Consider the following 16199-nt stretch of genomic DNA (forward strand, 5'->3'; position numbering starts at 1 on the left):
CTGGAGGGTGGTTATATTGGCACTTACACTGCGGTAAATTACTGAGCTGAAAATTTTATGCACTTTTCTGTTATGCATGTTTCACAACAAAAGAGATTAAACCACCAAGCAAAAGGAATAATCCAGTCTTTGATATCAAAATGAAAGGCTTAGTGCTTGGTTCACACACCCTATTCTGAGTTATTTTTTTGGTAATGGAAAGCAGTTCACATTGAATTATCCAAACTGTTTTATTGAGATTCTATGCCAGACATTTCTAAGATCGTTGGCTGTTAACTAATCCAAGAATCAAATCGAAAAATTTGGACTCATTTTATGTGCTCTAAAAATCAAAACCAATAGAATCAAGTATGGTATTTATTTTTTGAGCTGAGGGAAGTGTCTTCAAAAGAAAATGGATTCCTGCCGACAGAGTAAATGAGGCAGATGAGGTAACTCAGACATGAAAGGGATAGATAAAAAGTCAAATCCCTTGCTGCTTCTTTGTTTTGAATTACATAACCTTCATGGCAGAATTATCTTTGGCAGAATCCTTAGAAGATTTCTAGATCTGAAAGATAACAGAATAAAGGGTAGCTGAACATGTTAAAATGGGAGTAGAGCAAGAATTCTGCAGGTACAACAGGATAGAAAGGAGGAGCTGCACAATATACAGAAAGAAAACCAAGAAGATGTTGCATCTAGAGGAGGTGGAATATAGTCTCAAAATGAGAGAAGACTCATCTGTATGATTTAACAACCTAGGAGAGCCTATGAGTGTACTTAATGAGAAAAGAAGATCAAACTAGCATTATGGCAAATCCAAAGAGAAGAGCTTCAACATGGGGTTTAATCACGGGGTTAAGGTATTAAGGAGATTAATCAATCTTTCCTAGAAATAGTCCTTCCAGCCCATGATATAGTCAAAACCCTACTCTGAAAGAATCCAACAGTTTCCTTCTGGCAACTATTTTCAGACTCCTGGGGGGAAAACAAAATCACAGAGCACAGCCTGGAGTCGCTATAAATTCAGTCACCAATCTCAACCATGTTTTCAGTGATGCCAATTTCCTTTTCCCTGGAAAGTTCTCCCCTTTTTCACAATGACCATTTCATTCAAATAGTCATTTTTAATGACTTTTCTTAAAACTGTTGACATTCTTCCTGTCTCCCAGTCACCCTCGGCAGCACTGTCAAAGAGAAAACAGATGCCATCAGAAGGAAACTTCCTCCACTTTTTGGCACCAGAGTTTTAAATCTAACTGCCTACACATCTGTCCTCCTCTCCTTCCTGTGAAGAGGTTGCCTTTCACAAATCCAAGATTAATTCTTCCCTCCAACTATACAGGTGATCCTTTCCCTGCCTTATGTCCCAAACTGCGTCACCCATCCTGCCCAACCTGCTCCTCTTCTACTGGTCTTTGTTATCAGTAAGCCAGGACTCTAGAAGTGATCCTTGACTCCTTCCTAATTACCAAGTCCAGTGTATTCCACATCCTAAATTTCTCTTGAATCTATCTCATCATCTATCTCCTCTGTCGCCACCAATCCCTAATTATGATCTGTCATCTATTATAACAGCCTGACTGGTCTCTGGATCTCCAAGGTTACTACTAATTCATTTACCACGTTGCAGCTGCCAATTATCTTTCCAATGTGCTATTCTATGTCACTTCTTCAATTTTGCAGTCTACGAAATAAAATGCAAACTCCTTAATATGGTTCCTAACCGTCTCATGATTTGTTCTTGCTTACCTTTCTATTTTATTTCTAGTTATAACACTCTTTGCATCAAGCATTTCCAGACATCCACACACATATTTCCTTTGCCTGGTAGGCTGTCTACCCTCACTTCAGAATTTATCTGTCTAGGTCCACCTCAAACTTTAAATGCCATTTCCTTTTGGAGGCTTTTCCTGATTTCCTAGACTAGGTTTGGTCTCTGTGCTATGTGCTTCCCTAACATAACACTCATTGTTCTTTGTTAATTTATCTGTATGCTCAGAAAGGAGGGCTCTGTCTATTCACTGCTGTGGCCCCGATACCCAGCAAAGTAATTGTGCAGGCATTAAAAAAAATTATCAACTAAGTTAGAAGAAAGGCCATAAATATAAAATAAAAATAAAAAATAAAAATAAAGCATAATGATAGGAGATGTGGTCTTTTATCTGGAATGGTCTAGACAGATATTTCCTATAGATTTTCTTTAAAGTTACAAGTGCAACATTTCATGGTTTTCAAAGGTAAGAACGAAATAGATACTTTTAAGTAATATTGGAAGTTGTTACAATAGAAGACATATTGTCATTTCCAAGCCAAAAAGGTGGATAGGAAATTTTATTACCCCTGGAGATATCAATGTCCTCTGTCAAAGCAACAGTATTGAAAAAGGTGGACTAAAGGCAGGATGGATAAAAAGGAATTTATCAAGAAGTCTTTGAGTAAAGCACACACATAGACACAAGGAACGTATTTATATAGATAGTATAAAATATTCAAAATCATTATCACTAAACCAATTTATCTACTGTAAGAAAGAGGAGAAACTATAAATATCCCGAGAAAGATGATTTCAGTACATGGTCGGTGGTTTACATTTTTTTTTTTTTCTAAAGGAAAAAAAGTCAGAGCAGCTGGCCTTACAATAATGAGAAAAAGGTATTGATAACTAGTCTGTAAAAAAAAAAAAAAAAAAAGTGCCTGAAATGTTCATTCAAGGCTGGTATTCATTCTTTATTCAGAGCCTGGCTGTCAGGCTTGAAAAGCAACAGAGATTACTGATGCATTCTACAGCCAAGTCATGGAGAACATAAATAAATTTGTTCTTCGTACAGCAATGAATCGAGGAAAAGGCTTATTCTTTGGATGACAAGGGTCTCCTATGCATTGTTTGGCTTCAGTAAGATTTATTAATCACAGTTAAAAGACACAACTTAGAAATACATTTTGATATTTCATTTTCATTAGTTCAATGAGGCAAAGTCATCGTCAAATTCTGATACTACAGGATTAATTATCTTGCGTTGGTTTATTTACAGTTTTATTGAGTAGACAATACAGAGATCATAAACTCCAAAAGGAATTTACTAAACTATTTAGGAGCTTTAAATAATTTATTTTGTACTTGCTCCAGTTTAGGGAGGTTGTTTTTTAAAAAGCTGAGGTCAAGTTAAATGTAATGGAGTGAAAATAAAAAAACAAACAGCAGTTGTATGTTTACTAATGGCAAAGTTAAAGACATATTGTGAAAGTAATTCATGAGATTCTTATTAAATAAAAATACTTGATTTGCTCTCTGCCTTAAGGAAAGACTTCAGAGATAATAATAACTTTTACCTTCTGGCCAAAAGAGTCAATTCTAGCTTTCTATTTTTTAAAGTACACACACACACACACACACACACACACACACACACACACAGAGTTTTGATAAAGTTAGGACTAGTTTCAGCTCAACTGTGTTACTGAGAAGAGGAACAATGTCTAGGAAGATATGATTTTAAGAGCCCTAGTGGACAGAAGAAAAAAAGAGGGTAGTTCTGAACTGTTTATAAGAGGAAATAATTATGAGTTGTCTATTTAAGACAAGACCCCTGCAGTCTTGTGAGTAATCTATTTGGCACGTTCAAATAGGTAATAACTGTAATGCAAAATGGCATTTAAGTATACTTGAAGGAAGCTTATAATAAAAGAATTAGAGAAATTGAAAAGGAATATATGAACTCTAGTTGTGGTGATCTAAGAAGACTTCATAAAAATATGGATAGAAGACGGGTTGATGAAGAAAGGGTAGGGCTTTCTGGAAATGAAGGGAAGTGTTTCATAATTTACAGAACACAATCCAAATGAACATATTCCTTAACTGTCTTTTAATAAATATTTACAACATGAAAATGCTTCAGAAGTCATCTCATCTGCCCAAATAGATCAAGTTATGAAAAGTGGTAGTTATAGCTTAAAATTACTTATAAATATGCAGCTTGCAAATATTCCTTAGAAAAAGTCATAGACACACTCTCCTCCTCTCTATAATGACTGAATGCCATCCCCAAGTGCACGGCTGCTAGTATTTCCCTCCTCTTCTGTCCGCGCATTATTGTGAAGGGGAAAGATCAGCGTCACACACACAAAAGGCAGAGACAGCTTTTGAAAAATACACACAAAATACAACACATAAATATATTCTGTATGTGTTTGATATATATAGACTAAATGTCAAATAACTTAAGGACTAAAAAGTGTTTGTTGAATTTAGTAATATGAAGGTAAACAGGTAACAATTTTGACCCAAACAAGTGAAGCCAATTATTTTCCCATGATATACAATTCATTTTTCTACCTCTATACTTCATGACCTAATGGAATAGTAATACAACGCAATAAGAAGACAGTAATTATCCAGTACTTTCCAGAACTTTAATTCTTCTTAGGGTATTAAAATTGGCCACTGAAATGATTTGTTCCAAATCTCTCTCACCAAGTTAAGCTGAATATCTAGACCAAAAGGTTATTTTGATTTCAAAATAGACACAACATATATGGCCTCTTCAGTCTGTGGGCACTTTCTTATCTTTCAGGAATGTTCTGAAAAACAACAAAATAATCTGTCATAAACTATTTAGGATATGTACTGCCAGGCTATAAAATGGATCCACTTCTATGATTAAGAGATCTTCAACCATTTCCTTTTTTATCACCCTTAACTACTCCAATGCCAGTACCATTACACTTTGGTTACTGGCCACAACTGAGCTTTATAAAAACTACATACAGCTACTGCCTTTTGGCCATAACACACTTAGGAAGATAAACTTTAAACTATGCCGTATTTTCTTGACTTAAATTCAACACTGCATATTTTTGTAAAGTTAGAAAGAAATCTCAAATAGCCATCTAATTTTTTGCTCTAGGCAAAGCTACCCAAAAGAGCACATCTTTTGTTAATTAGAGCAATTAGGAAAAAAATTTTTATGTTCAAACTACTGCCACAACAGAACTTAGTTCCTCATTCCTATTCCACAAAGGGTACAGGTTGTTAGTTATCTACCTAAATAACCCTCAAATTATCAAGTTATCAATGACCTCATCTATCAGCTATCAATTGGTGCTGCAATAATGCTACGTGAAATAATCCATCTCAAAACTCAGGTTTTGTAAGATAATAAGCATTATTACTATTATTTTTTTGCTCATAAATTTATACGTCAATTGAACAATTCTTCTGGGCTGGGCTAATCTTGGTTAGCCTTGCTCATCTGTTTATAGTCGGTCAACAGGTGAGCTTTGCTTGGCTAGTCTCAGATGGTCACACCCGGCAAAGCTCTCTGTGCGAAGTTTCTGATCTTTCAGCAGGCTACTCTGAGATTAATCTGAGACAAAGCTATTGGCTCAAACAAGTCTCAACAACTCTCAGATTCATGGGGCGGGTGGAAAAAGAACCCATCTCTTGATGGGAGGAGCTAGAAATTGCACTGTGAAAGGGGTAGAAACAAGGATGAAGACCACAGTCATTTATGGTACAGCTACAAAAACTTCACATTAAACAATCTAGTACAAATGCTGCTTTCCCTCCATCCTTGAATCTGGATTGTGTAAACACTAACAAGTCACTTTATCACTGCAAAATATGATTTCAAAAATGCTGTTAAACTGAAGGCAAGGTGTACTGAAATTAGACAGCAAATTGAGATTTTAATTTAAGAACATAAAGAGTTGTAAAAAAAAATGTTGATTTTGTGACCTTAGAAAAAAAAGATGTAATAGCTATCTCCACACAAGACATGAATCTGTATAATTAAGAGGAAATTATATGCTTAAGTGGTTTTTAAGTTTTTTACTTACTATCTATGTATTTAAAACCTACTATATATATATTTGATAAATTATCAGAAATAGTTTTATTCAAAGAACAACACCCATGAACCTTTAAAATGAACCATTTATTAAATCAGACTGTTATTCTTAACAGTTAATGTAAGTTACATGTATGTTTATGTCTGAGTATTTCACATGGAAATTTTTTAAACTCTTATAGGCAAGCAAAATCGTACCACACAATATATAAGTGGGAAGGGGGTACTGCTAAACATTCAAATAAGGCAAGTATTTAAAAACGGTAAAACAATAACTAAAAAAAAAAAAATTCAAGCATTCCTTTAAGAGAATTCAATACTACTAGCTAAATGTACTTTCTGAGTGTATTCATATAATCAAGGCAGTGTTTCCTCTTGTAAAACATCAGGAAATGGAATAAGGCTCATTAATAGATACAGCTGCCTTCAAGATTTCAATCTCAGTTGCTTTCTTTAAATTAAAATTCACAAAGTGCACAATTAAGATATCAAAAAACTGAATCTGCTACTCTAACAACAGCTGTCCATGCTTAATACTTAGTGGTTTATTTGACCAAATTATCTTTTCAGGGAAAAATAAAAAAGATAAGCCACTGTAAAACATTTAGTTTGAAGTGTATGCTAATATTTTTCTTAGAAATCAAAAATTATGGAGGAAAAGTGTTATTTATCATAAGGAAAAGAAAGCAAAACACTGGAATGACCAAACATTTTCAAAGAACAAGCACCACAAAGGACATTCGCATTCAGTTTTGTAATATTTATCAATGTATTTTTCTTACTCCAACCAATCTACTTCATCAAATTCTGAATCATCTTCTGAATCACTATATTCCACAGCAATGCGGCGAGACAGGATGGTGGCAACATCATTTTCAATGCGTTCGTGTTTAGCTTCCTGTTCACGCTGCTCTTCTACTTTGCGTAGCTGAATACCTGATAGAGAAAAACCAAAGCATTCACTGTAAGCCAAGATACTAAATATATCATATTATTAATCTTTTTGGAATAAAATCAAATACATGTGAGAAATACTAAGAGGAAAATAAAAACCAAGATCTATTAAAAATAATTTGAAGGGATCATATTTAGAGTCACATTAATTTGGTCAATTAATTCTTTCCTTATCTGCAATACTAGTTGGTCAAACTTACTAACTATCCCAGTGAATATCTACAGTTTATTTAGGTATGATGGTCTACTGTGCCTCTCTACTCACCAACCCCCCCCCACGCCCCCTGAAAAGTTAACCAGTGGTCAAATAAACATTGTTGAGTATGTTTTCTGTGGCTTTACTCTCCCCAATACTTGAGGGAAAGGCACTATTTTTCATTCTATATTGTCAGTGTTTGGCATATAGTAGGTGCTTAGGAAATGTCGGCTGAATAAATGAATGAATATGAAAAGTCTTTCCTCGGTTACTAAGGGAGGAACTTTAATCCTGTAAAGGCATCTGGTAGAGCAAGTGTCACTGATACACCAAATGGACAGCCTTACTACAGAAGAAAATACCGTTTAAAAAAATTTTTTTTCAACGTTTATTTATTTTTGGGACAGAGAGAGACAGAGCATGAACGGGGGAGGGGCAGAGAGAGAGGGAGACACAGAATCGGAAACAGGCTCCAGGCTCTGAGCCATCAGCCCAGAGCCCGACGCGGGGCTGGAACTCACGGACCGCGAGATCGTGACCTGGCTGAAGTCGGATGCCCAACCGACTGCGCCACCCAGGCGCCCTAGAAAATACCATTTTTAAAGGAGTGACCATACATATTAAACATAACGTAAAGGGTTTTAACTAAATTTTCTATAACTTATAAGTCTGATATTCTCAATCATTCAGTAAACATTTTAAGAATCCCCAAGTAGGAAAATAAAATAATTAAATGTAATATTTTCTCTGGCAAATGATTTAAAATAAAAGTTAAGGGCACCTGGATGGCTCAGTCAGTTGAGCATCTGACTCTTGATTTTGGCTCAGATCATGATCTCACAGTTTGTGAGATACAGCCCCATGTTGGGTTCTGCACTGACAGCATGGAGCCTGCTGGTCTTCCCCTACTCGCGTGTGCTCTCCCTCAAAATAAATGAAACTTAAAAAAAATGTAAGTTGAACATAGCTTTCTTTTCTAAAAACCACTTGAGCAAAAATATGATCATCTACAATTTTATTAATGAGAAAATGTTATTGTGCCAAATATTTAGAAAGTTCCTAATGCTACCACAGCAATGCTTTTAATGGCCTGGAGAAAGTTACCTTTTCGTATTGCTTCCAGAAGAACACTCCTGGCGTCACTGATTACAGGTAGAGTTGATGGATGACGCTTTGGCTCAGAAGCAGGTATAACTTGTGATGGAGGAGATGGAGGCATTAATGGAACATGGGGACCTGGGGCAGTAGATGGAGCTGGATGTAGCCCAGAGGGAGGATGAGTAAGAGCGGCAACTGTGACAGGTGACGATGGTCGAATGCCAGGTGGAGGCAGAGGAGGCGGAGGTGGGGGTGGAGGCAGCCCCTGGACTTCACCTTGTGGGAGTGGATGAACTGGTACAGTCTCACATACTGGGGCAGCTCTAGCTACCGGTGGGGAGGGCTGTACTAGAGGAGGTGCAATTGGAGGAGGAGCTGGGTGAAGAACTCCAGGGGCAATCTGAAGAGGAGCTGGAGGCGGTGGTACCGCTGGAGCTTGCAAAGCAGTGGCTGGAGGTGGAGGTGGGGGAGGTACTGGTGGGGGAGGAGTTGAAGTCATTGAAGCTCTTAATGAAGAAGTTGACAAGGCAGATGGAAGAGGTGGTGGAGGAGGCGGGGGGGTAGGGCTCACAAACACAGGTGTCCTGCCTGTAGCTGGTGACTGAGGGCGATTTTCTATCAAACCTGTAGCAGAACTGAAATGATAAAGAAACCCTAGCAAGTTACTCAAAGAGAAAAACCGAACCGCATGGCACATATGACTATCAATAATGATATCAAGGTAGATGTATTAACATGATCGTATAGAAATTAAAAATTCTTCAGTATTTAGGATGGAATGAATATGCCAAGAAAATTAACGGGTGTTGCTTTCATTTCTAAGATTCCAGATGGTCTCATCCTTTCATGCACCTGTCAGAATACACTCAAGCCTTTTATGCTTGCTTTGATAAATAAAAGGCTCAATTCTATGCTGTGATAGGAGTCTTTATAATGACTCAACATTTATCACATTACAATATTTGCAGCAATACCTGTGGTCATTACAATGCTGTATTTATATTGAAGCTATTAAGACTCATTATGTCATTTCAGTAAAATCAATAACAACTAATTACAAACCACAAAGGAAAATTAGGACTGTCAACCCTTCCTGAGGATGGAACATTGAGTGACTCAGTGATAGAAGGTTGATCTTTTTAACTGAAAATTATAAAGCTGATCTCTATTTACCTATTAAAAATTTTATAATAAACTTCAAAACTGCTTTACTGAAAATTATGAGCAATTGCTTATTCTCTCTCAAATTCTCAAAGTATTCCCCCTAATACCAAGTTAACACTCATAATCATATCTTTAGTTCCCATTTCTTAGTCCCTTACCACATTCTAAAAATTCTTAATTTTTATTAATATACTATACATCATGTGCTTGATAATAAAGGTATAATAAAATGAAAGACACTCTAATCTTTAAAGTGAATTCTCATTAGCTACATTTTTCCCAAGAGTACGGGTCAGCTCTTATCAGAGGCTGGCAAATTACATCCCACAGGTCAAATCCGAATTGGTCCCTGTTTTTGTAAATAAGGTTTAGCTGGAACACAAATAGTCATTTATGTATAGTCCATGGCTGTTTTCATGCAACAGTGGCAGAGTTGAGTAGTTGTGACAGAAACCGTAATGCCCACAAAGCCTAAAACACTTGCTAGCTGATCCTTTCAAGAAAAAGGTTACCAACCCCTGAGAAGCAACATCAAATGCCTGTCCCAACATACCTGATACAGGTGGGTATGGGTTTCGCATCTCCTGCTCCATGCATTGGTGGGGGTGGAGGAGGTTCATGTGGTCTGACTAAGACCCTTTCCTCAGCTCTAGTCAGAAGTTCACTCATCTGACTAAATGGCAAGGCAGAAAGTGAGTAAGAGCCATCCATATGATCCACATATGTCTGAGGTCTAAAAAAAAAAAAATACAGTATCAGTGTATTTTTCTTGAATTATTAATGGTATAAAGTGTGGTACAGGAGACATTTAAGCTTTATCTTTTGAATGTCAACGTTTTAATCACTATTATGAAACTTCAGAAATTTGTTACATTTATCTTGCTTTTCAAACAAAGAATGCTGCTCATAATGTAACCTTTCCTTGCAGTTATTTTATTATTTCATAATATAATACTAATTCAATTCACAAGGATAAAAAGTATTACATATAGAATCTCATAAACAAAATTAACTTTTCAGTAAATTGTGTTCAAAGCTATATACCCCTCTGTTTCATTTTTTTAAACAAGATGCCAATGACAAAAAGCTAGAATACGAAAACTGGAGTCTTAAACCTAAATGACTTCCAAATATCTTGTATCAGCGAGAAAGGCCTCCATGATACTAGCACCACAAGGATGACTAACTACATTGTTTTGTCTTTTTGATGTTTTCAAAGGTGTTAGGGTACTCAGAAAATAACTGAGTAACAAAGCAACAAATGACATAAGATCAGATTTAAGCAAAATTTTAGATACCTTGAGCATGTGAAGGTTTTACGAATATTTGCTGATTGTAGTGCATGCTGGGGACACATGTACACAAAACAAATTAGAAACTACAGCTGACTTTGAACACAGGTTTGAACTGAGCAGGCCCACTTATATAAGGATTTTTTATAGTAAAGCACTGTAAATGTATTTTCCGTATCATTTTCTTAACATTTTTTCTGTAGCTTTGTTGTAAGAATACAGTATACAATACACATAGCATACAAAATATGTGTTATGGATTATTTATGTTCTCAGTAAGGCTCCCCAGTCAACAGTAAGCTATTAGTAGCTAAATTTTGGATAGCCAAAAGTTACATGTGGATTTTCAACTGCACAAGGGATTGGTGCCCCTAACTCCCTTGTCGTTCAAGAATCAACTAAATTGTACTTATAGTACTGGATCAGGTAATGCTGGTAATACTGTAACTACTTAACAGCAGTAAAAATCAGTGTTTATAGATTATTATTTAAAAAAATAAATCTCAATTCTTTCAACAATGCATATAAATATCTTACATGTGTATTACTCCTAAATTGGCTAAGATACTGGCCTAATAGTTTACATGTATTATTCCAAAGAAAACTTTAAGCGCTTTTTCCATTAAAAAATCAATAATTATAATATATACAATAATAACTATAATCAGTCAACTATCCACAAATTGCTTCACAGAGAGATGCTAGTATAATGTTTATTAGGGTAGCATGTTACTCAGATGGGGCCCCCTGGCTACTGAGCAAGGAAAAAGACCTGTTCTATAGCTCTGCAAAAGGGGATGAGTGATTTTGTTTAAAAAGTCCTGATATAACTGAGGTGGGAGATGTGGCATAGAAAGGAAGTCAGGAGAAAGAAAAAGAAACAAAATATTACCCTTTCTCAGTTCCTATTTTATATGTAGTGAATCTGTAATATTTCAAAAAGAAATTCCAGACCCCATTGCTCTACTATGAAGTTCTAGCAGACTCTGCCTGAAATACTGACAGAGAGCTGAGGGTTCATATGAAACCCTGAAGATCATCTCCTCCAACCACCTCTTTCTATAGATGACAAAACTAAAATCCAGGTGTGAAAATGACCTGCCCATGATCAGACTTTAGTAGGCTCACAGTGGTCAGGGTTTCAAAATGATTTCTATAGCTAAAGTAGCTGGTTCAACAGTTCAGGACTTTAAGACTTAAGAGGCACAGATATTAGAAATAAAGCCAGTATTTTATCATTAATTTTGTTAAAAAACAAAAAAAGAAAAGAAACCTTGTTTCAAAATGAGAGGCTGGGCCATTAGCAACTTCAATATGCTTATGTAAGAGATTAGCATCATCTTCAGCCAGCTCTGGACCTTGGGCCAGCTTCTGCCATTCTCTCCGCCTGTCATGAGGTGCTCTTGGCACTTTTTCTGGTTCATGAGGACGATCTAGATTTTTCTGCTATAACAGATGTATTGAAACAAAGCCAAATGCTGAAGTGCTACTTTTTAAAAAGAAGTTATAACAATCAAAATAAAATTCTAACATTAATACTGAAAAAGACAATGCCATCATAATATAGTTAAAGTAACACAGAGACAGTTCATTTGTACGTTCAGAGTTAAATCTTAGTTAGTTTGCTTGTAATCCCAGTTTCTTGTCATGTTTCTTTAACTTCTAATTTGAATTCATGCACCAGATAAAAATAGTATGCCTAAATAATAAAATTTGAGGTCAGAAAGTCCTTCCAGATGAAAAACAGATTCACCAACTCTGCTCCCACATCTATTAGTTTTTACTATAATGAGTGAAATTTCTACCATTAATGGCACTGCCTACCTTTAACCAAAACCTGGAAATTTATTAAGGCTATGTAATCTGGAAAGTGACCAATTAGCCAGCCAGTACATTAGAAAAAATCCAAACATCCAATTAACTCATTGTAACTGTATCACTCAACAGGAAACAGGATATTCAAAAAACAAAACAGAAAATAAATCAAACTGTGGGAAAAAGCACAGAGGGGTCTAGAGTAGGTGTAATGAAGTCAAATGCCCAAAGGGGCTAAGCAGATCACATACATGAATCAAGAAAGTTGGGCATAAGATGGGGACTACAGTGACTAAACAAGCATGTCCAACTAAGGCTTTCCAGTTCAAAAATTTTAAAACCACTGTGTTTGTCCAACAAAACAGTGACTGCAGGCATACTCTGAGCTGCCAGTCATCAGTTTGCAAACTTCGGCTAGAACACTGGGATACTGTCTAGTACAGAAAATAATAACATGAAGGCATTATGGGGAAAAGGGAGGAGAGAAGAGATAGCTACAGAAGAAACAGAGGGATGATGAGAACAGATTTTGCATCTTTCATAATTCTGCCTAAATCCAATTTTCCTTCCCTCTTTATTTCTAGTTCTCATCAACATGGAATAAAACAGATCCAAATGTTTATTACAAAGTAGAATATGATAACACAGCAGACAGAGATAACAGGAATTTAGGGAGACTAAAATAGTCTTTCCAAAACATTTAGGATATGATCTGTGTTAAGAAAATATTAGCTTAATCTACTTTGCCAATATCTGCAAAATATTCCTTCATCCCTTCTTGCCAGAATGCCCTTCTCTTCTCTGGTCCACTTAATTCCTATTTGTTCTTTGAAATTTATTATAAGCTTTGCTGAAAGCATTTACCAACCCTGTTCTCTGGCTAAAGCAGGTAGTTCTGTGCTACCTAAACCTTCCATGCATACCTCTGTTATGGCACTTATCATGCCATAATATAAGAATCTGATTGCTCATCTGTTCCCCAATTAGTCTGTGATCCTCCTGTGTGGTTATAAAGACTTCAGTATAAAACTGACAAAATACAAGATTAATAAAGTTCCATGTATGCAACAAAACACAAATACATGAAAACTAACTTCAATTTTTTCAATCTCTTGTAATACCTTCTGTTTCCTCTTTTCCTTCCTCTTATCCTCTGTATCTTGCAACATTTTTTCTTTCCATAGATCAAAGAAATATGAAGGGTTGGTATAAAATTTCAAACCTTCTTTACCATCATCTCTGAAATAAAAAATATCAATTAGAACATTTATCAGTAAGACTTAGGCAATCAGAATAATTTTACTAAAATGTTTTTCCTATCAGTGAAATACAGAATGTGTAAAAATATTGACGAAATAAGAATACTGCATCAATATTCTCACAAATCAGACAAAAAACTAAGGAAAATGGAAACCCAGGAGTTTTTCAGAGATGGTGTTACTAATCTGAAGAACAGCTGGACAATTTTCATCTCTAACTAGTGCTGAATACCAACTTTTCTACAAGTCCTCTGGGGAATTCCAGTAATTACAAAAGGTTCTGCCAAAGATAAAAGCCTGAAAAGACAATAATATCATTTACAATGGAGATATACAAAGAGTTTCTGCCAATACTGTAATTTACTTATTACCTTACGAACGCCCCCGCCCCCCACATTTCCTTTAATTGTCATGCTAGTAGTAACAGTTATTTTATCCAATGACTTGCACACTGATAAAACCTCTTCAAATAAGTATCTGAATACTATTTTATTCAGGATATGTGTGGTGTATCTTAAATTACCCATTTAACAAATCATGTGGAACTACCCCCAAAGAAAGCCTGAATAATTCTAGATTTTATTTTAAATGGTAAAAAACATTTTTAAAATAGATAGTACATATTCATTATGTAAAAGCTTAATGCATATAGATCAAGAGTAGATATGAGCAAGAAAAATGATATTAATTTTGTTAGTGTGGTGGAATTTTGAGCCCTTTTTATTTTTCATCTGACCAGATATTACATTAAAAAGACAATAACAACTCCTTGTGTCTCAAAACAACTCCCTTGAGTAAGTCTCATCTTTTGTATGCCAGAACCTTGGGAACGTATGTAGTGAATAAAGCACAAGTTTTCTAAGGGTGATGGATAAAGAGGGTTCTCTGTGTTGATCAAAAGCCCAGTGACATAAAGCATATTTGGGGATTTAGCATATAAAGGTAGACTGCTACCTATCTGAACATGCAGTATGAAAGTAAATAGCCAGCCTTCATATTTATTAGCCCACTGACCTATACGGAGTGAGTATATTGAGAGGTGGAGGCTGTTCACAAACATCATATGTCTCCTGTAACGGAATAGGCAAAGTCTTGCGGTCGAAAAGCTGCTGATCTTGAATCGTAGAACTTCGAAAAGCTTTTCTCATTGTTATATCTTGCAAAGACACTAAAACAAAAATCAAAAATGTGTTTTATTTATTTTACTAAGTGGATTTAACATAAGGACAAATTCACATACTGTGTTTAAGAGTCAGCATGGTTCAGGAAGTTGTGACTGTAGTGGCTTGAGAATCAGGAACCACATTTTAAGTGCTCTATCATTATGTCCCAATATCATTTTGTCTCTGATCTTCCCAATCAGATATGTTTCAATGCACCTTTGATTTCTAAGGCTCAAAAGGCTGTAATGATGCCTGAAGCATATCTGTATTTCCCACCGAAAATACCTTTCACTTTTCTCTACTTGCCATCACTACCCCCCACTAACCTACATCCTCTTCTTTCTTTTTTAAATAATCTTTTTCTCTCATTTCTCTTTATTACTTTTATTTAGCTTATACCAATAACACTGAAGGAATTACTTAGTCCTCAGTTGCATTCTTGGCTATATTGACCTCTATGCTAGCTAGACTATAAATATTATACATACGCTATAAACTTAAAACATACTTTACCATAAAGAAAATATTTTCAAGTACTGGGCAATCTATATCATCATCTATTTCACTTATCTTTTATCTCATACTATAAGAATCTCTACTTAGCTATGGGCTAAGACTAAGACTGTCTTGCACATTAGAATCTCCAGTAACTAGCATAAAATAACTTCATTTACTCATTTTCTTTTGACGCATGCAGCATGTTAAAATAAATGTATCAAATCTTTTTCCATTTTTTTAAATGTTTATTTATTTTTGAGAGCGAGAGACAGAGTGTGAGTGGGGGAAGGGCAGAGAGAGAGACAGACAGACAGACAGAATCTGAAGCAGGCTCCAGGCTCTGAGCTGTCAGCACAGAGCCTGATGCAGGGCTCTACCTCAAGAACCGCAAAACCATGACCTGAGCTGAAGTTGGAAGCTCAACTGATTAAGCCACCCAGGCACCCCAGAAATGTACCAAATTAGTACATTCTTAACTCTTAGGATGACTTTCTGATATTGAAAAAGTAGGTGATTCTTACATATTTAATTAATATGGCTTTTAAGTATACAGATAAATGCTTTATGCCATAGAAGTTCTTAAACTTTTCTTTAAACAATTCGTAAACTATTCTTCTCCCTAAAACAGTATCTCTACCATCCTCACAAGTATTCACTCAGCATGAATATTCAGATCCATGGAATAGCTGGAGCAGCATGGCTCTACAATGGCCACATCATGACTACATTCCCAGCAATTTCTCTGCTGTATGATTTGTAACACACTTAAAACATCAAAATAAAATTCAGAGAAGGAAAAAAATTTTTTCTCATTATTACTAAGGAGCGATGTAAAAGATATGTAATGAATACAGACTCTATGTGCGAGATGTTCTCAATAATTTTTATTTTATTTTTTTATTTATTCAATGAAAATAGATGTTATTATT

At 35.6% G+C, this 16199-nt stretch overlaps 1 protein-coding gene across 6 annotated transcripts in view; it reads right to left on the reverse strand.

Moving 5' to 3' along the window:
- Positions 1–5899: 5899 nt before the first annotated feature.
- The window catches only part of WASF1 (WASP family member 1), a 71447-nt gene continuing 61147 nt past the window's right edge, over positions 5900–16199 (reverse strand). For 4 of the 6 annotated variants that reach the window (XM_030316141.1, XM_030316142.1, XM_030316143.1 and 1 more), the window contains 6 exons: positions 14624–14777; positions 13445–13589; positions 11809–11981; positions 9797–9976; positions 8086–8714; positions 5900–6767 (listed from right to left, as the gene is read on the reverse strand). In XM_030316141.1, coding sequence (XP_030172001.1) covers positions 6610–6767; positions 8086–8714; positions 9797–9976; positions 11809–11981; positions 13445–13589; positions 14624–14777 — 1439 coding nt within the window. In that variant the 3' untranslated portion in view covers positions 5900–6609. The remainder of the gene's footprint in view (positions 6768–8085; positions 8715–9796; positions 9977–11808; positions 11982–13444; positions 13590–14623; positions 14778–16199) is intronic. The other 2 variants (XM_030316147.1, XM_030316146.1) reach the window with 2 other exon arrangements.

This window comes from Lynx canadensis, chromosome B2 (genome assembly GCF_007474595.2).
Source record: "Lynx canadensis isolate LIC74 chromosome B2, mLynCan4.pri.v2, whole genome shotgun sequence".
In the NCBI taxonomy this organism is placed as follows: Eukaryota; Metazoa; Chordata; class Mammalia; order Carnivora; family Felidae; genus Lynx; species Lynx canadensis.